The sequence below is a fragment of the Bombus vancouverensis genome, chromosome 8 (genome assembly GCF_051014615.1).
Source record: "Bombus vancouverensis nearcticus chromosome 8, iyBomVanc1_principal, whole genome shotgun sequence".
Lineage (NCBI taxonomy): Eukaryota > Metazoa > Arthropoda > Insecta > Hymenoptera > Apidae > Bombus > Bombus vancouverensis.
The window spans coordinates 14,451,317-14,472,586 of NC_134918.1; the positions used below are offsets into that span (position 1 = coordinate 14,451,317).

The 21,270-nt window shown below is 39.7% G+C and overlaps 3 protein-coding genes across 5 annotated transcripts in view; 1 reads left to right on the forward strand and 2 right to left on the reverse strand.

The window, feature by feature from the left end:
* Window positions 1-7,085, forward strand: part of Pgant2 (polypeptide N-acetylgalactosaminyltransferase 2) — a 200,895-nt gene extending 193,810 nt beyond the window's left edge. Inside the window, exons 6-10 of the mRNA XM_033327468.2 lie at window positions 207-458; window positions 1,464-1,679; window positions 1,757-1,976; window positions 2,985-3,195; window positions 3,836-7,085. Coding sequence (XP_033183359.1) covers window positions 207-458; window positions 1,464-1,679; window positions 1,757-1,976; window positions 2,985-3,195; window positions 3,836-4,105 — 1,169 coding nt within the window. The 3' untranslated portion in view covers window positions 4,106-7,085. The remainder of the gene's footprint in view (window positions 1-206; window positions 459-1,463; window positions 1,680-1,756; window positions 1,977-2,984; window positions 3,196-3,835) is intronic.
* Window positions 7,086-7,097: 12 nt separating this feature from the next.
* On the reverse strand, window positions 7,098-8,524 carry dbe (KRR1 small subunit processome component homolog dbe). The gene has a single exon (XM_033327483.2). It carries the CDS (start codon window positions 8,229-8,231, stop codon window positions 7,209-7,211), a length of 1,023 nt encoding a protein of 340 aa, XP_033183374.1. The 5' UTR covers window positions 8,232-8,524; the 3' UTR covers window positions 7,098-7,208.
* Window positions 8,525-10,372: 1,848 nt separating this feature from the next.
* The window catches only part of LOC117153925 (uncharacterized), a 125,352-nt gene continuing 114,454 nt past the window's right edge, over window positions 10,373-21,270 (reverse strand). For 2 of the 3 annotated variants that reach the window (XM_033328453.2, XM_033328446.2), the window contains 6 exons: window positions 20,047-20,183; window positions 18,941-19,300; window positions 15,727-15,789; window positions 15,285-15,604; window positions 14,899-15,195; window positions 10,373-14,701 (listed from right to left, as the gene is read on the reverse strand). In XM_033328453.2, the coding sequence (XP_033184344.1) occupies window positions 14,449-14,701; window positions 14,899-15,195; window positions 15,285-15,604; window positions 15,727-15,789; window positions 18,941-19,300; window positions 20,047-20,183 (1,430 nt within the window). In that variant the 3' untranslated portion in view covers window positions 10,373-14,448. The remainder of the gene's footprint in view (window positions 14,702-14,898; window positions 15,196-15,284; window positions 15,605-15,726; window positions 15,790-18,940; window positions 19,301-20,046; window positions 20,184-21,270) is intronic. The other variant, XM_033328462.2, reaches the window with a different exon arrangement.

Below are 21,270 nucleotides of genomic sequence, written 5' to 3' on the forward strand. Positions count from 1 at the left end.
TTATTTATTATGAAATGTAAATTAGACTGTCTAATATTAAAATATTAGGCTGTTTTTCTTTCGTTTGAATTTTCTGACGCTTTTTAACGATATAAAGATACTGTTTCTTTAGATATCACGTTTTATAACTTGACTATTTTCTCGAAGTTTGCAACACGAAGAATGCATCGAACAATGCCGTAACAATTCATTTACTTCTTTTGCAGCGGAGGATGGTGAAGAGCTATCGAGGATACACAAAGTGCGAGTGATACGCAACGAAAAGAGGGAGGGTTTGATGAGATCGAGGGTGCGAGGCGCGGATGCAGCCACCGCCAGCGTGTTAACGTTCCTGGACTCGCATTGTGAATGCAACGCCGACTGGCTGGAGCCCCTTTTAGAAAGGGTGGCTGAGGATCCTACGAGGGTCGTCTGCCCTGTCATTGACGTCATAAGCATGGACACCTTCCAATATATTGGTATTATTATAGCCTCTCAACTTCGTTTAACCCTTATCTTTGTGAATTTTCAAATAGAACTGCTCGAGAAATTCAAAGAATAATTAAAGTGACTTGAATTGAATTCATATAAGAATAAAACTTAACGTATTACTCTCAATTTCCTCTTAATTCTCTATTCTCGATCAATTTGGTATCAACTGGTTTTTAAATATTTGTCTACAAACACGGCAGAGTCTACACTTTATAACAAGCTAAAGTAGCTCTATTCCCAAACATATTTCGCTCGTTTAACACTAGAACTAGCACACCAGTCAAATTGACTGGTTTTACAATTTTATTTAAAAATTCCTACTTCATGCTACATTTTTTTCCACAATGATGTAATGACTTTCGCAACGATAACTAAAAGAATAATATAATGAATTTTATTTTGTTTTTTATGTATTCAAACTCAAAATAATTTTGCATCAAGGCAACTTATACCAACACCAGCCAAAATGGCTGGTACTCGTCAAAGTGTAAAAGGGTCCTGTAATCTGTTTATCGAACCCCAATTAACCAGTTTCCCCGTTTCGTACAACTTCCCACACGTTTTTAAAATTTTTACTGCGTATCATTCAGTATGATGATATCAGATATCAGGAAAATTCCGGATCAATCGCTAGATGCTAACACTAGAAATACCACATCAGTCAAAACGACTGGTTCTACAATTTTATAAATTTGTCAAGTCGTTTAGGGATCATGGTCCCAGATGGATTAATAATATCAAAAATGTACTACATAACATGGAATTCTTTCTGTAAGAAAGTAATAAATCAATAAATATAAAAATATTCTATTATTATTACGTATTTTTTTTTTTTTTTTTGGTAGAAGTAGCTTCGTGTTAACTATCGGTAGTTCTAACGTTAAAAAACAATCTTGCCACTTCGAAAATATTCTTTTTCGTTTCTAATTGAAATCATATTTATTGATCATTAACTAATCATAATAATTAATAATAATTAATCTGTCCTTCAGGAGCATCGGCTGATCTAAGAGGCGGCTTCGATTGGAGTCTAGTTTTTAAATGGGAATATCTGAGTCAAACCGAAAGGCAAGCGAGACAAAAGGACCCTACGCAGGCGATTAGGACGCCTATGATTGCCGGCGGTTTGTTCGTAATCAACAAGGCGTACTTCGAGAAACTGGGCAAGTACGACACTCAGATGGACGTGTGGGGCGGCGAGAATCTCGGTGAGAATACTCGATCTGTCTGTCGTCCGCAGAAATTTACCGAACGTGATTCGAGTTCTCGACTACGCCGCTTTCAGAGATATCGTTCCGAGTGTGGCAATGCGGCGGCAGCTTGGAGATTATTCCGTGCTCGCGCGTCGGCCACGTGTTTCGAAAACGTCATCCGTACTCGTTCCCCGGGGGCAGTGGAAACGTTTTCGCCCGGAACACCAGACGAGCTGCTGAAGTGTGGATGGACGATTACAAACAGTTCTACTACAACGCGGTGCCTCTGGCACGCAACATCCCTTACGGAAAGTGAGTACGCTTGCTCTATCTCAATTATTTCGTGTTTACGAGACGGAGCGAAGAACTGCTGTGTAGAATTCGAGGAAATTAACGCTAGAACTACCAGTTCCCTTTTTTCTTTTTTGTAATTGTATTACTAGCAACACGTGAGTGCTTTTATTAAATTGGCTACTTTTTTATCGTATATTTTTCATATCCAACTACTGACATGCCTATGTTTTTTAATGGCCACGCTAAAATCCATAGCGTTTCGTTACATTTGCGTTGTAATTTATAGTCATCCGTTACTTTAGTATCGTTAATCTTGTGTGAATGTAATTCTCCAACGTTTGTTGTTTGTTATGAAATAACAATAAATAAATATTTTAAGTCTTCTTTAGGATATATGCAATGGTAAATTATAGATATTTTGTTGCAATTATACGATGAGATAATTAGGATAGAAGGAAATATTTTGTATGAAGTGATTTCTATTTGCAAATTAAGATCGAGGAAAGAACGAAGATAAAAATATATTGCAAGATTAATTTGCCTCCGTCTAACTTAACCAGAAATATAGCGCAATATCATAAGCGAAGGAGTCGAATAACCGAGCCCGGGTGATTTATACACGGATCCGCGAAACGGAGAACGTGTTAAGCTTCCAAATATCGGCGGGCCGGAGAAAAAACAAGACAACGAAAGTACGTTCCTCCTCTGGGAAGCAACATAAATTACTCGGCCGCAACTACAATTCCCGCTACCAAGAACAACATCGATACCCTCGCAACAATCTCACGACACACTCTGTACACAATCTATTCATTGGGCAAAGTTTCGCGAGAAGCAAGTTTCTTTCCTCCTGGTTTGGATCGTTTATCACGAGCTAATTTCTGTGCCGTCTCGCGTGCGGCACACAGAGAAAGGAGGAAGCTCGATTTACGAGCCGAAATACCCGATAGTCGATTTCATTAAAACGCGTCAGCGCACGTGAGCCGTATTAATAAAACGGCCCCGGTGTCGTTTCCCTTGTTTCAGTATTCAAGACAGGATGGAGCTGAAGCGGAAATTGCATTGCAAGCCCTTCAGCTGGTATCTGAAAAACGTGTATCCCGAGCTGGTTATACCAACGAGCGAGGGTGGTCCTGGTGGATCGTTGAAACAGGGTACAGCGTGTCTGGACAGTATGGGCCACCTTCTCGATGGGAATGTGGGTCTTTACCCGTGTCATGACACCGGCGGTAACCAAGTAAGTACGCCTGCCCTCGTTATTCATCGCTCTCCGCTGTGTCCTGAGTAAACTGGACCAGGCATGCTCTCGTAGAAATAACTCTTCGCCACGCTGTTAATATTAATCCGTGTATTCAATTTTACGTTTCAATTATCGCTGTGAGGATTCCGTTCTGTGCCAGTGGATTAACGGGTCGACCGTACTGCTTCGCGGTCCTTCCATAGAAGCTTCCAAAGGAAACGAAAATACTCTTTTGAAGATTGTTTTTCAATCTTTTGAGATCTTTTCTTTTAACGTACGAGTGCTGAATTTGCGAAAACATCGATCGATACTATCGAATTAGTAGGATCTTTCATGCGACGCAGTGAAAACTTAAATCTTTCGTGGAAGAATATTAAATAGATTTTAATGCTACTAGAAACACTTTCTCGGTAGTTCTTTTACCTGTTCCAAGTTAAAGTAAATTTTTGAAAGTAAATTACTAAAATTTGAAACCTATTTTTCCCTAGATGATTAGCAGAGAATCACTTCCACTTTCTAATTTCCACTAAAAAAAAATCTTTAAAAATTCCTTTTAAATTTTTCTACAAATCCACTCCTTAAACTGATAAGCCTCTAAACATACTCTGTTTAACTTCACCTAAACAATTTCTTACAGGAATGGGGTCTGACGAAGGACGGTCTCATCAAGCACCACGATCTCTGTCTAACTTTGCCAGTGTACGCGAAAGGCACAACGCTATTAATGCAAATCTGCGACGGTAGCGAGAATCAGAAATGGAGGCACCTGGAGGGTGGCTTGATCCGCCATTCGAGGATCCCAGTGTGCGTTGATTCGAGATACCATGCACAAAGAGGCATCACGGCGGAGAAATGCGACTCCAATGCCGAAACACAAAGGTGGCATCTATACAATCACAATCACTAGCTCCAAAGGACGATCAGTGTTTCGTGAAGACCGCGGTGCCGTCGTCATTCACGAAGGGCCGAACGAGTGCAGTATTTGATCAGAAGAAGGAAGGTCGATCTAATCAGGGAGGGCAATCTGATCGATACAAGATCGAGATTGCTCAAACGAACCCGATGATGATTTATGACAGGGTTCGTTGCTTTGAGAGAAAAGAAAGGACCTTCTTGACGAGGCGTGAAGATGAAAAACTATCTGAATTAGAAGAGTGGTATATCAGTCTGATATACTCACTAGATTTAATGAGACTGTTTGGAGAGATGTTTAAGAAGAGATTACGGAGAACATGGAATTGAATTCATGTTTCATAGCGAAGAGAGAGATTGTCTTTTCGTTCTATCTCAAGTAGAGAATGATATGAAGATTCGAGGAGAAGTTCACCCTTTGTGAGATTGATTTGTGACGAATGAAGAATATCTCTACGCTTTCTTTTTTTTATTTTAATTGATCGATGATATCTGATTGCAAAATAAGAGTTTGTCCTAGTCGGTAAAGGGTTAATTTCGAATGGCTGCTTCGAAGCGTATTCATTCCAGTGCATTTACGTTAACCTCGATGATCTCAAATGAAATCATTTTTGAACTTCATCGTGTAGAATAAAAGTCAAAAGGAACAAAAGAAAAATGGACAAATTCCAACATCGTAATTTTAAGCGGACTCTCGACTCATTGACCGTTTGAATATCGTTTAGACAAACGTTGAAACGCTTATAAATTTTCATTCAATCGGCGCGCGATTTATTATTACATGGCGATTAATTCTCCAGCGTTGTTTCCGCGAGAATAAAACGAAGTAACGATAAACTGTATCTTTTTATCAATTTCCCTATTTCCACGGCCTTAAACAATAAATGTAAAGGCAAAAACGCTATTTCTAGATCGATTATTAGTTTCTTAGCCGACCACACGACACACGCATGCACACACGGTATATGTGGCGCGTCGATATCGATTTGCGTCTCCGATCCAACTGCAGATCGCGACGCGAATCGGGTGCTTCTCGATCCAAAGACATGCGCTACCATTCTCACAAAGAGATTTATTTTTCTATAAGAAAATTGTATACTTACTTGGTTGTGCGAATAGCTGGGAATTATGGTGTGTTCGCCTCACAGAGATTCGACGTGTTACAAAATCGATTTACGTTATTCGTTTTGCTGTTGTGTCAGATGATGCTTGTTTCTTTTAAATTTCTTTCGCTACTTGAATGCTGGTAAAAAAAATTCGTCTCGTTAAAAAAAGAAATAAATTTGTGAATAAAAGAATAAGTTAAATAACCATCAACACGTCGAGTTGTTCAAAGGCGAGAAAATGGAGCAACTACTATACAGTAAGATACAGCGAAAGAACGATCTTTTGTACACTGATACTTTCACGGCGACAATGATTCGACTGTCGTCATCTCGCATCCAACCTCTGACACACGTATACATATATGTACACAGAAGTTACGCTATCGAATTATTGTAAGCTTTTGTATGATACGAGCGCGTCCCAAATCACTTACACATGTAGCTACGTTCGTAGGTTTACGAAACCAGTGTTTCACATTTGGAAAAAGATTATTTTTACTCTTAAAACACGTTAAGCTAAGCTATCGGACAATATGATGATTCAAATTTTATCGATTCTGAATTCATGCATTGTATATATGTATGTGTTTAAAAGATGTCGTTTATCGAACGATTCATCTAAACGCGCATATTTCGAGCCGTCGATTTGGCTCAAATTTTATGTATAATTGACGCATTACGCGCATAATAATTTTCTGAATGCATGATAGAATATATGAATAATGTATCATGTGCATTTGGAATGTTATTGCATGCGATGTACTCTTACTACGTACTTTCCTCGTCAGAATTTTAATTCAAACGCATTCGCTTGAATCTTTTCATTCAATCGCTAAATTAATTAAACGCTGCGAACGATAACACGTTTAAACCTAAGAATTCTCCCAACTTCCTCGTAAAAGATCCTTCGGATCTACGAAATGTTATAAACGAACAGACAAAAATATCAAAAAGGTACTAAACGCGCAGAATAATGAAGAAGTTCCTTTTGAACTTCCATTTTTTCTCGATCAACTCACTGTATCGACGCGCTGTAAATACTTCGACGCCATCGATCAATCGTCTGTTTCCCGTCCTAAGGCGTCTCTGAGTAAATTTACGAATGATGTCATTCGTACCTTTTCGTTCGCGAGTAACGAGGCAACCATAATCCCGTGCTAAATTGTACATAACGTGTCTACAATATAAGTTAAATAAAAGCGTTGTACTTCCACGAATCTGTAAGATGTAAGATAAACGAGCGACTTAACATTTAAGATTAAGGTACAGGGCACTTGATCCCCGTGCTCGGTTAACAATAAGAAATACGCTGTACATTGTCACGAATATTTCTGACTTCTTTATTGTATGTACGATACGTTCAATTCTTTATTAGCCTCGTGTTTATTAAGATAACGCGCTGTTGCAAGGAAAGGATTCTATTTAAATCCTGTTTATTCCGTTTAAGATGCTCGATGCATTGAAGACTCGGTATGTGAAAGCAACGTTTCTATATTTAAAGATAGCTATTAAGGGATGAAGCTTTTGTTTTATATTTAATTTATACATATAACTATGCCATCCCTTGGATATTGAAACTATATCGAAATTGTAACGAAACTACAAAAATAATCCTGAAGAAAAACAATATATATATGCGTATATGGACGTTCGTTTTCGACACTGAATACCTGTCTTCAAGGTGTACACGTTGTATTTCTACGACTCTGTATTTTGCAAATGTAACATACTAAAAAACTAGAAATATATATAAGTATATACGAGTGGTAAATGCTTATATATATTTGCATCTCGTACATTAAGAACGCGATAATATAATACTTATAGGAACAAGGTTTTTTTTAATAAAATATTGGAGTTATTCCAGAAGTTACACGAGTATTTCTTAAATTGAAATTTATTAACGGATATTCATCTTATTAAAAACATCATGTACAAATAATTTAGCAAGTTAACTTACTAAAACTGAATCTGTTAATTTACAAGCAAGTACTACGACTGGCCACCACGTTTTTTCAACGCCTTTTTAACTTTCTTTTTAAACTCATCCAAATTTATCTCATTATTCTGTTCTTTCTTTTCTTTTGATTGTTCTTCTGGAGGTACAAATGCTTCTGCTCTGCGTTCTTGCCTCTTCTTCTCAGCCTCCTGGTGCCTGATGTCCTGTTCTCTCTTTCTCTTGGCTATCTTTTGCTCTTCCTTCAAGAAATATTCCCCGGAAGCTATCATCTTGTCTACCTTGCTTTCCTGTTGCGGGGGTGGGAACGGAGTATACGGTTTCTTTTCTTTCTTATTCCTAGGTTGCTTCCTCTTGCTAATATTCTTACTGTTGAATTTAGGCAAAAATCTTTCCCAATTTTCATTTTTCAGTTTAGGATCTTTCGCCAACTCTCTCTTAATCATCAATGCTTTAATGTTGTAAATAGGATGAATATTTTTCATAGTATCTTCCACAATACGCCTCACTTGAATAAGACCTTTGTAAGGTCCCAATGCAGCCACTGTCTGTCCCTGTACAACGACATAACAATTTGTTAACAATTCGATGGATTTCAAGGTACATCCTTTTGGTCCTATGAGCCTCTGTCGTCTCTTGACAAACTTTTCTCTGTTTCTTACAAAAGATGATATCTTTATGATATCTGAGCCAATATCGTCTTGAAGTACTCTCATTGCTTGCTCAAAAGGAACAGATCTGGACATGAGTTTGAGCATGTCACGAGCTTTAATTATGATATACGGATCCCAAGTTTTTCTGGTGGTCTTCACAGACATACTACCTTCGATGAGGTCCAATTCGGCCTTGATTGCATGTTCATCCAAAGATTTTTGAATTAACGGCCAATGTTCCTTTAAGTATTGTTCTCTATATTTTGGAAACAAAGTCGCGAACGAACTTTCTTCGAGTAAACGATGTGGATTATCCTCGGGCTTAAAAGATGGAATTTTTAACGACCAGGCATTGTCCACTGGTCCCGTTACTTTAGGGCCATCTTCATTTTCGGAATCCCTCATTTTTCACGCAATATTTTAATGTTTGAACATTACACTAAACGATTAAACTTCATATATATAGCCTCGCGTCAAGAATGGTTTTGCAGATTATATTTACTTCGTAAGAATGGAATTAACGTTTTTAGTATCACAATAAACTTTTCAATCGACACACACAAAAACAGACTTTACTATTTGTTTACTTGATAATTGCACGTGATGAGTAAATGTGTCGACCTCGAATTAAGGTTATGTTATCGATTTCACTACCGTACGAAGCATGAGTCGCGCAAATGCAAGATGGCATACCTATCCGATATTTCCGATGAAATAAATTTACGCTATACTTAATAAAAATTGAATTTTATATGTCATTCAGGCCACAAAACGTTTAGGCAATAAAATTTGTATAACAATTTGGCAAATTGTTGATAATAATTTAATATAATTAAGAACTTAACACAAGTAACAACATTCAAAGTATCTGGTGCGCGAAAATCGTAAGACTGCCATCTTGCGGTGTACTTAGATTTACGTATAATTTTGGCGCCATTTATGTTAGCTACCTTTCATAAATTGACTAAGATAATACAAACTATGAATATATATTTATCTTTATCTATCAAAGTTAATTAAACCTGGAATTACGATGTAATTAATATAGACTTAAAGTATTCATTAAGTTATCTTTCAGCTAGTATTATTTGCAAAAAGGGATTGCATTCAATGATAGAACGAACGCGTGAGGTATCTATGACGCAGTTTATTATACAATTACAATACTCTTACTAATCATATTATGATAATGATCGTAGTAATAGTATATCCTAGATAACATGAACTATTCCAGATTGATATGACTTTATTTATACAGCTCCATTAGCACACGCGCACACACCCTTTTCCTTTCTCTCTTCCTTTCGCTCTAATTTCCGGTAAGTTTTTGAGAGACTAACGCGGAATATCGGGGGCGGACATCAGAAACACGCTTCGCAATTAATTAATTCCTAATCGTAGTGCGTTCCGTGGCATGAGATTTTATGGTCACGAATACGCCGATGAACGCCTTAAAAAGATCGCAAATTTCACGATCACGCCACTAATTCTCAGTACAAAATAGTTTAGACGACTTTGTCATCGAACAAGGACTTCTCCCATTCTCATGACTCTAATATTATTTCACTTAATCTTTTAAGAACTGTCATACCGTGCTCTTGTCATTTCTTCTCTTCTTCTTTTTTTTTTCTTTTTTTTTGCTTCTTAATTAATTATCCTCTAAACCTTTACTCTTGTGTCATCTGTTACAGTGTTACCGTTTAAGGGTACTCCGTTCTTATTATTTAACGTTACCTCTAGGCATTGAAGTCGAACGACGCTCGCGTCCCAATATTTACGAGTTACACATCGAATTGTTTAATAGGCTTCTATATAACGCTAGATTTCTCTCAGAAGACAATTATACACTGCTACTGATTGAGATTAATCAACTAATTCTCGATATACCAACCGTTTTGGCTTTCGTTCCGAAGCGCGTGCTGCCATCTCGAAAAGTTGCGCGCATCCTGCGCGCCTTTTTAGAAACGCGCCACTTTTTCACGCGACTTTTATGCTATTTCGCATCATGTATTTACAGAAAAAACGCGATGGGACGGTAGGAGCAAAATCTTATGCTTTTTCACGCTAAAACTTCGACGAACCTTCATTTCGAATGTTTAACGAAATATCGGTTTGAATATTTAAAATCAGATCGATAAGTTCTATGCCGCAAAACCCGGCATAGCTTCCCGGTCGAAGCTTATTAAAAGGAAAAGTTTACACTGTTTGTAGAAGACAAGTGGCTACTTATAAAATGTTATCAGATATTAATAATTCACGTGGCACATAACGTGTTAACGACAACTGATACTTGATCTTCTTAACCCTCGATTGGTAAGCATGCGGTAATATTGCGTAAACGTGTCCCGAGATCTTGAAAAATCAATGAAAGAATAAAAAAGTGGATTCTAGAAATACAACGATGTAACTTGTTTCGTGTTTACTCTATCGATTAAGAGTTATCAGGTGGATTAGAAAATAATCTAGGATTATTTAAGTACTCTGTACAAAGTAACTAAAACAGGAAACAACAAAGGATAGACAGAAAGAAAATGAAAAACAAAAAGTAACTAAAGTCTGTCTAGCACTTTTATTTTCAAATAATAAAAGTTAAAATATAATGAAATAATAATAATAATAATTAATAATAATAATTAATAATAATAATGATAACCATTGTAATAATGCGTTCATCGCTCAGTGGAATGCGCCGGCTCATCGAAGCCCACGAAAAAAAAAAAGTGAACCAGTGACACGTCGATCAGAGGGTGCGGCAATCGTGGGTTCGACTCTAATTATCTCTATTCTATCTACAAGAAAAAACGCTGTACACCTCCGACGAACAAGAAGAAAAGGAAGAAAAAAGAAAAAAGATAAGGAAAACGCAAACGTGTCCCTAACTCACACTCTGTCATTCACACTCATTTTTTTCGTTCTTCGGCTGCAATGGGCTGCTCGTTATGTATCAATTTGTCTCCCGTTTCTATCGTTTACACATCCGTTCACCGTATTTAATTTATAAAACGTCTACGTAATGCACTCAAAACTGGTGCTCTAGGAACTCTTTTTTTTTTGTATTTCTCTTCGCTATATTTTCTTTCATTCTTTATCACTCTCATTCACATTTTTGTTTCGCTACAGTTTGGTCCACGACTCTGGTAGTGAATGATTCGAAGTAAAACGAAGTAGAAGATCGATTCAAGAGATGAAAACCCGAAGTTGTGTGGAATTATGAAGGGTAGTTATGTGAAAAAAGATGGGAGATGATCTCGTGTGTGTGTGTGTGTGTGTGTGTGTGTGTGTGTGTGTGTTCGAGTGATTTAAGAACGAAAAGACGCGCGTGATCGATATGAGATCTCGTCTCGTACTCGTTTACATACATACATACATACACATGTTATATTATATTATATATAATTACGCGTACACGATATATCAGAATATCGAAAATATATTGTGATATATCGCGTTGCGTTCACATAGCTTCCGTAGAAAATTACATATAATATAATATCAAATATATATATACATACATTATGATAGTAGTACGCATATACACCTTCGGTTAACGCACGCTCGTGCTTCGTTACAAGAAAAGCTCTTGCAACAAATGTACATACACGGATTTAATTTGCTGATGTTGGCGATCGTAAGAACGAGGGATTGAGAAATCGAGTTCACCAGAAACAAACCACAATATCAAGAATATCGTATTTAATAAGTAATGTCGCATAAGTGTTACGGTTATCGCCATTTATCAGCACTTAAGTGTAGCGATGAGTTTTCAATTCCTTATCATAGAGCATCTTTGAAATAATTCTTTCACCATCGATCGATATAGATCGAAATTAATTGCCACATGGAAAAGTAGGCTACGAACGAATCAATTCTACGATGTTAGAGTGAAGGTACGACGTTTCCATGATTACTCGAACTTACGATTGCTATGACGACCAGCGTTGCCCAATGATACCCTATAATTAAGGATTACTTAATAATAAGCGTCGCAATAATAAGAAACGATCGTCACGGTGAATAAATTCGCCGCGGATTCGCTAATCACCGTTCGCTGCCATATCTCCCTATTATTTACAATACGTTTACTTTATACATTTATGTATAGTATGTATATTTATACATGCATATGTATATATTCCCGATGCTCGACTACTGCGCAATGTCTTTCTCGTTGCATACATATGTGCTTCATACATACATATACACATAACTAATGTAATATATAATATGTATATGTATATGGACAATTCCTAGCACAAACTTCTACATGTATGTAAATCTCTTCAAACACTGTTTCCGTCACCTTGGTTGTACAAGATCATAGCCTTTAACTAGTCACCGGGTGTTTACCACCTGGAAGAATCGATCTGTGCGCTCCAAGATCAGAATTCGCGCTTCTAATAAATGCCATCAGCCTCGTAACCGATTTCTCGATTTCAAAAAATGGCGTCAACGCGAACTCTCGGACCACGAGCGTGTTCAATCGACTCGCGCAAACGTATACGAGCTACATATGTGGAATAATTCCCAGGTAGCCTGTCTATATATGCTGTATGTACAGGTACAGACGTATCTACAACTGCTAAACCTCGTGTCTGTCTAAAAAACAGAGAATATGAGCATGCCATCCATGTTCACCCTCTCGGAAATGTAACTTTCGTTACCTTCTTTTACTTTAATTAGAAGATACTTTGGCTTGAGTAATTACAATTCGTTGAGAATCAATCGACCAAGACGCGAGTGAGGACTCTGTCGATGACGATGTACGAGCCATATTCTCCTCGAGTCTTTGTTTTCACGGTATTATTAGGCCCGCACGTTTCTTTGTATCTTACCTCCTCTTTTTTTCTTTTTGCCTACATATACAAATTTATGACACAGATATGTATGAAGACAGACACGCACACGTATGCGTAATTATGTACAATCGTATTGTCGGGCCTCGCCGCATGTTCACCACCTCAAAGGGAACTTGAAACTTGAAGATCAAAAGCTCGTCTGAATTGTATAATATTTTTTTTTTACTTGATGAAATTAAGCGAGTGGTTGTTTTCATGAAATCCAAACTGTCGATTAATCATTGATTTTCATTAGAAGAAATTAGAATCTACCATTTTTTATTATTTCTGAGTGGCAGTGAACATTCCAGTTTCCACGAACTTGGTGCTTCTTTTCTTTAGTAATAGACGAACTTTCTCTCTCGAGGAATTGGAGACTCCCTTGTAAGTGGCACGTAAACCCTGCTTACCACGAAGAGGCGAGTACTTGTAAAAAGTGTTTGCCCCCTTCGAAGGAACCGTCGATTCAGCAAAACGGCAGGAAGATTTAACACATCCGATACATGTGTTCTCTCATTGTTCGTTGTAATTTCGATCATGTGTTCCGTCGTGATTCGTTGGACGAATGCTCGTGAAAAATTTAAAGACTCTATTCTTTCGTCTTTCTCCGGTGGCTTCACGATTTCGAAAAGTTCAATTCTCGGATTCTTCGAGATCGTGAAACAGCACGCACGAAATGTAGTGCGTGATCGAAGCGACGTTGAATCGCCCGATGGGCAAAAGGAAACTCGAAGGACGCAGAGGAAAACCAGTCGATAATTACAGGTATCGTCGAACGATTCCCCCCATGATAAATATTTCATGATAATTCAAATGAGAAACTGCAGAAACCGATTAAGGTACTGTTTTATGACGGTTCGCGGCCGGTTATATTCGCGTCGTTAATTACATCTTGTAAATAAATGTCGAATGGCGGCAACGATCCTGCACTATTTGCTATGCGGGAATGAAGACCTCAAAGCTATTTTGAATTCTGATTGAATTCAAATTTAGTCTGTAATTTGTATCATCGTTTCTTCAATTTCTTCAAATGAAACAAATGCATATTTCAAGTTGGAAAAATTGCAGTATTTTTATATACAATGTATAATAATCACATAAGCTTTGAAGACTTCGTTCCGCGCGATATCGTCATCACTACAATCAACGCTTCCAACCGAATAATCCAGCCAATAAACATAATACTGTGAGAAAAACACGAAACGTTCAACGAAACACGATGTTCGATAAATCGATGTCTTTGGACGATACACTGCATTTCTTGAAGTTTAAGTTTTTACCTAAGAGTCTCTTTGTGGCGTTCCATGTTTGATGCCTTTCCATAATGCCTCTCCGTTACTCGTATACTCTTTATAAGATAGATGTACCTTGATAATTCCTCCTCCGATCATCCTCTTCCCTTCAGAATTGATTGATCATAACAATCCATAATTAAAGATTGCATCCACTCCTGACATAATCTCTTCCAAATGGAATCTCTCGACACCAAGATATGTTTCGAATTGTATCGTGAAGTCAGCTAACAGTCCAAAATCTCTGCTCCATTCCCATGACCGTATATTGCTCGATCCTGTCGGTTCCATCGCGTCAAATTCCCTTTGGTAACGAAATCCGCCGACGGGCGTTCGCTAGATAGTCACTGAATCATCGCCAACGATGGACTAGCTGACGGATTAGTGATAGAATTCAGATAGATTGCACAAACGTCGTTGTTGTTGTTGTTGATGCGATGGCTGTTGATGGTGTTGGTGAAAAAGCGCGTCCCCTTGATGGGTAGGCTGCTGGTGTCACTCGTGGGACTTGCCACTTAGTGGGTGGTAGTTTCCACCTGCTGAAGCCACCAGAGCCAAGGGTAATGGTGAACCGAGGGGTGTGGGGTGAGGATGAGAGTGTCCCATGCCTGAAGAGTGCGTCGTGAGAGCTAGAGGACTACCGGACATGGAACTTGCGAGTGATGCGAAGACTGATGGTGCTGGGGACGCCATTGTTGGACTACCCATTGCTGCTGTTGGCGGATTGATTCTTTTCTCTTTTTGTCGTCTGTAATGAAATAGACTATGATGATAATGTGTTTCGTTAAACATTTTCATCGACGCTAAAACTACTAGTTCCACTGGAACCAATTAAAAGTCACTGGTATCGTACCATTTTAATTTTAAGTAACTATACGTATCGAAGGCCGATAGTTTTAGTGTTAAAAAAAATTAAAGAATAAAATTGGCACTTTTCAGGCTTACCTATTGCAAAACCACACCCGAACAACTTCCTTTTCCATGGCTAAAGTGTCTGCTAATACGGTAATTTCTTCAGAAGTAGGTTTCGGGTTTTGTACGAACGCTTTCTCCAGAGCAACTCTCACGCTGGTTTCTATCGACGTTCTCTTCTTCCGCCGCCTGCCGATAGCTTCCGGTGTAGTAAGTGGATTCGAAAGAGAATTCGGGTTGTTCAACGAATTATCCGCGTCTTCCAACCACTTTTGTAAGAGGGGTTTCAGTTTGCACATGTTCTTGAAAGAAAGATTTAATGCTTCGAACCTGGCGAGCAGAATAAGACAATCGAGTCATAAAATGGTAATAAAACCTTTTACTTCTTCGTCTCATTTGTAATTATGAAAAATATCCACCTGGAGATCGTCGTCTGAGAGAAATCGTTGCCATAAAGTTTGCCCATAGCTAGGCCAACGTCGCCTTGGGTGAAGCCGAGTTTGATTCTTCTCTGTTTAAAGGTTTTGGCGAACTGTTCCAGTTCCTCGAGGTCCGTAGTCTCCTCCGGCGATGGTTCAAGCCTCGGAGGCGGTGGTTTCACCGCTGGAGGCGTGCCAGGTGGCGGTGGTGACCTTTGTTGCCCTAAACTTCGACCAACTAGGCCTCCGCTACCCTGAAGAGCTTGCTGCTTCTGTAGAGCTTGCAGTTGCTGGGCTGCCTGCGCTACTGCCTGCTGCACCTGATGACACATAATTGAATCCTCTTTTTTTTTCGTTTGATTCTCTAAGTAGAATCGGTAGAAAATATTAGAGACGCATTTGGCATTAATTGATGGATCTTTAATTTAATGGTCTGTCGTACCTGCATGGACTGTGAGCGCGGATGACTGGATCTTGAGGAGTAGCCACCGCCCTGCAACAGCCCCTGCAAGACGTTAACGACCATTGATCGTTATCGTACACGTTTTCCCCGGTACGAACAATTCTATTTATTTCTGTCTAAGGCTTCTCGATCTAAAAAGTAATTTTTAAATATTCTATCTTTATACTGTTTCTACATTTACCGAGCATGATTCACACCTGCAAGTCACAGAAACGATCCTAACTCTGCTGCTGCTCTTAAATTTTTATTTAATCTTGTACTTAGTGTACAAACGGAAATACACTTTTTAACATTATAAGAAAATCCGTAGTGCAAAGTTGAAATTGCGCATGCCGATAACGATATTCCCATATTTTCTTCGAACTTAAGATATTTTTAGGCGAAATAGATCGGATTAAAAGTGATCGAAGAAACCCGATAGGGTTGAAAAGAAATCTTCGCTTCTTTAAGGGCCTTCGAAATCTGAATATCTATGAACTACTCTTGAAATGCCGCGCCAGTTATAGATCACGATAATCTTCCTAACCCCTATTCGAGATAAATAGTACACGTTAAACCAAGCTGCTCCACACGTCGGTAGATTAAGCGGTTTCTATTGGAAAGGCGACACGTGTTGCGCTCGTGGACAGGTACGAGAGGAGTCGCCGAAGGGGCGACCGGACCGATCGATTATCATCACCCTTTTCTTAACCAGATGCTCGATTACGAGAAGAAGGGGCCCGTGCAAAACGAGTCGCCCGGAGAGGAAAAGGGTTTGGGATTGGTCGCGTGTCGAGCCCGTTTATGCTTATTGTCGACCGCGAAGACACCCTGCGAAGGGTGCTTAGAATATCGCCACGTGCCGTCACACACGGGTTACAAGACTCAAGATTCACCTGTACACGCGATTCTTTAAGTTGTCAGACTATAAAAACTAGAAAGCATGACTTGTTAGTTTTATTTCCTGTGTCTTTCAGAGATATTGTTAATTTCGATTGAATCGTTGAAATCAAGTCGGTGAAAGTACTACAAATGCAACAATCATGGCGCATTGCTAATCTATGTGATTGTAAGTAACGATAAGAACTGTTGGAAAGCAAATCGAACTCTTTATATTCAGGAAATCGAACATTTTGATCTCTCTCCGTCGTATTAATTCTGTAATAGCGTAATAAACAAAATGACGGAAAATTCAGAATGAACCATTAAGAAAATAATTATCTCTTGTCTTCAAGATCTTTTGCATTTCTGGTATTAGGTATGAAAAATACATACTTTCAATTTTTCATTGAAGATAAATATTAACAATAGCAATACACTACTATTTTTTATGAGTTGTCCGAGGAACTCTACGCTGTCCGAAGATTAATGCCACGAATTTCTTCGAACGTGAGACATTGCGTGTCAGCTGGTAGCCCAAAACACGCACGAAAGGAATTGAATCAGTGTTACGGACGACTTCCGCCATGCGTGTAATCCTTGAAAAGAATCCGGACTATGATGCAGGTTGCAAGGCACTCGAGGAAGGGTTGCGCGATCAAGGAATACGTGTGTCTGGGTTTTTAATCCCGCGACTGTTTCCAAAAGGGGAAAAAAGCCAGGGGGGTTGGTCGATGTAAACGAAGGAAAAGACGAGACGAAAGAAGGAAGAAGATGGAAAATTAAGGGAGAGGAGGGATAGCGAAGGATAGAAAAAAGAAACAGCTTGGCCACGTGTGAGGTAACAAAAGGCACCCCGTGGCAAGGTGCCGAAGGGATCTCCTTGTTGCACCTTTCAAAGAAGACACGGAAGACCCAAGGCTTTAATCCTCGCAGCTACGTATATCACGGCCATTAAATCTGCTCAAGTTCGAAGTCGTTTTGTTAGTTTTTCCAGGAGGTTACGTAGGACGTGCACGCGCTTCACGTGACGGAATCTATAGAAATTTTTTCGTAAACGCGCGCAGACCCTGAAGGCCTTCATTCAACGTTCTCGCTGTAAGGAGGGGATAAAATCGGCCGAGATCCAGGAAGGAGGATCGTTTTTCATCGTATCCCCGGATATATCGATTTTTCTTACTTCGATCCGCTGGATCTCGAGGGACAAAACACACAAAACGAACGATATTCAGGGTATGTTCTTTACGAGGATGCAGGTGATGAATGTATTTGCTTCCCATTTTTTATCTTAACAAACGAAACGTCCGACATAGTCAATTTATTTATACGAAGAAAATAGAGAACGTTTCTAGAAAGTCTATAGAAAAATCTGCTTATTCTTGGAATTTTATTGTAGACAGGCAAACGTTTTTTTATAATCATCAAATCGTAATTATACGATTGCTCGACGATCACAATCGGAAAATCGAACACACCCAGTTCCTTTGTAACGAACATAACGTAGATTTTTAGAAAATCTACAGAAAATCCTGTGTATCCTTGAAATTTTATTGAAGACTGGGCAATATTTTTCCATACTCGTCAAATTCTAATTATTCGACCGATCACGATTTTCCACTTGTCAGAGAGAAAACGCGAGGCCGAACGAGTACAAACCCTGTCCCTTTGTGACATCTCCAGCCGGCTATCTCCGCGTCAAATCGAGCGAATCGTCCCCGAAGAATAAGACGTCTACTTCTTTTCGGGCGGTCGATCAGATACCGCATGGAACGTCGTCTCTGGGCTCGCGATCATCTACCTCCACCATCCCCGCTAGCCGCCGACGCGACGATTCGAATCGAATTCGCATCGAGTGTGTAATTCGGTAAAGTACCCGGATGCCCGGAGAACAATGATGTCGGAATTCGAGTGCACGGGATGCATTTGTTCGCGCTCCCAGCGTAATACCTTTGGTCAGAGATAGAAAACGCGCCCGATTTTCGACAGCTCTTTATATTTTACAGAGGAAAGAGGATCCTGCTGCTGCTGCTGCCTTCGGCGTTTTCACGCTCAGTTTTTCTGCCTTTTTCAATTCTGAATACTCATATGATGCTCGAATAATGTTAATATTCATTCGAATGAGACATTTTATTTCGCTAAAATTTTAGGATCTAGGGTGCAGTTATTGTACGGTCATCGTTTTGAAATTTTGAATACGAAAATAGAATTATCGCAAAATCGGAGAAACAGGCATGTTGCCACGCATCTTTCAACTATCTTATCAGCAACAAAATTTTCTTTCCATAGTTTAGTACTGTAGCGATCTAGGAAAGGTAATGTCGAAGGTTTCACGAACCTGGTTTTGTAAGAAGAACTGCGCCTGAGCCGGAAGCTGGCCCGCTGCAGCAGAGTTGGCTTGCTGAAACATTGCCAACTGCTGCAACTGTTGCTGCAGCGAATGTTGTTGTTGCTGAAACGTCGAAGCCAATGCCTGAATCTCCTGTGGTCCGAGAGCACCAAGAGGTCCGTGCATCAGCAATTGCTGGCTGACTAGTTGAGCAGCCAGGGCCGCTTGCGAGTTGCTGCTATTCTGCTGGCTTGCCGTGTGTTGCTGTTGTTGATGACTTCCGGTTATTTGGCTGCTCACCCCGGAACTAGGTGAGGAGGCGCTGCCGCTGGTTCCGCTACTGCTGTTGCGGTGCGACACGTCTGTGACCTAAAACATATTTTCGTTGTTAGAGAAAATTAATCGAAGATCGAGAAGATTGTAAATTGTGACGAATAAAAATATTGCCAATAAAATAATTCGAGTTTGAAGTAACTTACTTATTACAATTTTGTGTTTCCAATTAAATAGACGTAAAATTATATATACGTATCACTTAAAGATCACTCGAAGATAAATAATAATGAACTACCCCTTTGGTTTCGAAGTATTCAGACACGGACATAAATGTTTATATATTGATAATTGAAGTGTTACAAATGAATTGGGACACGATGATCAGATGAAAAAGAAAGAATCGATTTTCATGGAATTGCGTGGGAGCAGAAATCGAAGGAACACGGAAGAGCTACCCTACCCTAATGTTACAAAGTAAACGGCGTCGAACAAAACCGTGTTTACACTCGACCAGGTCAGGATATTGGTCACTACGGTCCATCCTGCGCTTTTGTGTTTTAAAACCTACATCCCTCCCTATACGTCCTTTCTGTCGTTCATCTCGCTAGTGGCTTCCTTTATTTATTTGCCAAATATTGAACGGGAGCACTTTTTGCGCTCTTCACGAATGACTGTAAAATATCGAGCCCTCTTGTCGTCACTTCGAGACAAAAGGGAGCTTTTTTTTTACAAAAGGGAAGCACCACCGGAAGCTGTGATTCCCGATGTTACCAGCATCTTCTTTGACCAATAGTTTGTCTTTGAGCGAAGGTAAAAAACAAAGCAGAGAGTATACTAACCAGATTGAGAGCTTCCCTATCCGAGTCCATGGAATCGTGATCGAGATTCGCCTCAGTGGCATCTTGAATATCACTGGTGATACTCCTATCGTCACCGCTGAGATCGGGTCCATCCACCTCGCCATGAAGGTCTGCATCTGTAAAAAATAAGAAAAATCCATCTTTAATTATCACTTTCTTCTTTCAACGACTACCTAATTAACGCAACATTCAACGCTGAAGGGATCTTTGGTCGAAGAGATTCCTAAGTTCAACTCTAAATTCACTAGCGAATTCAATGTACGACAGATCGTACAGTTGTTGTTGTTCTGCGGCCTGTACTTCTGATGAAGGTAACGCGTGGGGGTGCAAGTTGGCGTGCTGGTCGCATCAAGTCGCATATCCGCAAAGATCATCCTGGGCTCTTCCAGGAAGACCATCATGACCTCGTTTGCCTTCGAGGATCCTCGTGGCCCGCTGTTTGAGGTAACATTAGGTTTGGCTTCAAGATCCAGCACGACGGTCAATGACCGTGACTTTTGGGTGCGGATCGACTCTGGACCATCAACTATCTTCTTCTTTCCACGTATCTGCCCTTCGGCATCGTGACGATTGGTCACCACATCTTTTGGGAGAGATCGATAAAATCGAATATATTTCCTAAGAATCGAATATATTATATTTCCAACCACGGTGACAATTTTGTATGACAAAATTATAGAAGAAGTTTGATATGTTCAAGAAATGTTAATAGAAAGCTACCAATATACTGATAATGTGAATAATCAACACCATTCACTGCCGGTACCGATCGAACTGAATATTCTGGTATAACGTCCAAGGGCAGTCACCAAGGATTCCGAAGGTCACAACGAAAGCCAGTGGTCCTCATCGAAGGACCGATACAGAACGAATGTTAGAATGACGCAACGAAATCGTGCCCCTAAGGACGACCGAATCCTCCCCACCACCACGTGGCTGGAAGGGGCTTTCGATGATTGGTCGTTGGTATTGAAAGATCTCGTACGATTGGCTATCCTGGAAAACCCTTTGGCCCTTTGCTCTCCCTCCACCTCGCGGAACAACTCTTCGCGCACCCATCATCGTATCTTATGACCAGCCTCCCTCGCCACCCTTTTCTTCTCCTTTCGCTGTTACGCGCCCCCTGAAAAAGGGGTACGTGCCGGATAATGGCACGGAACCGATTCGTTTGGTTCGAGAAAACGAGCTTACGCGCCCTCATTG

What these genes read in the sequence shown, in the direction of transcription:
- dbe (XM_033327483.2), bottom strand. Translation starts at nt 8,231, where the DNA reads ATGAGGGATTCCGAAAATGAAGATGGCCCTAAAGTAACGGGACCAGTG.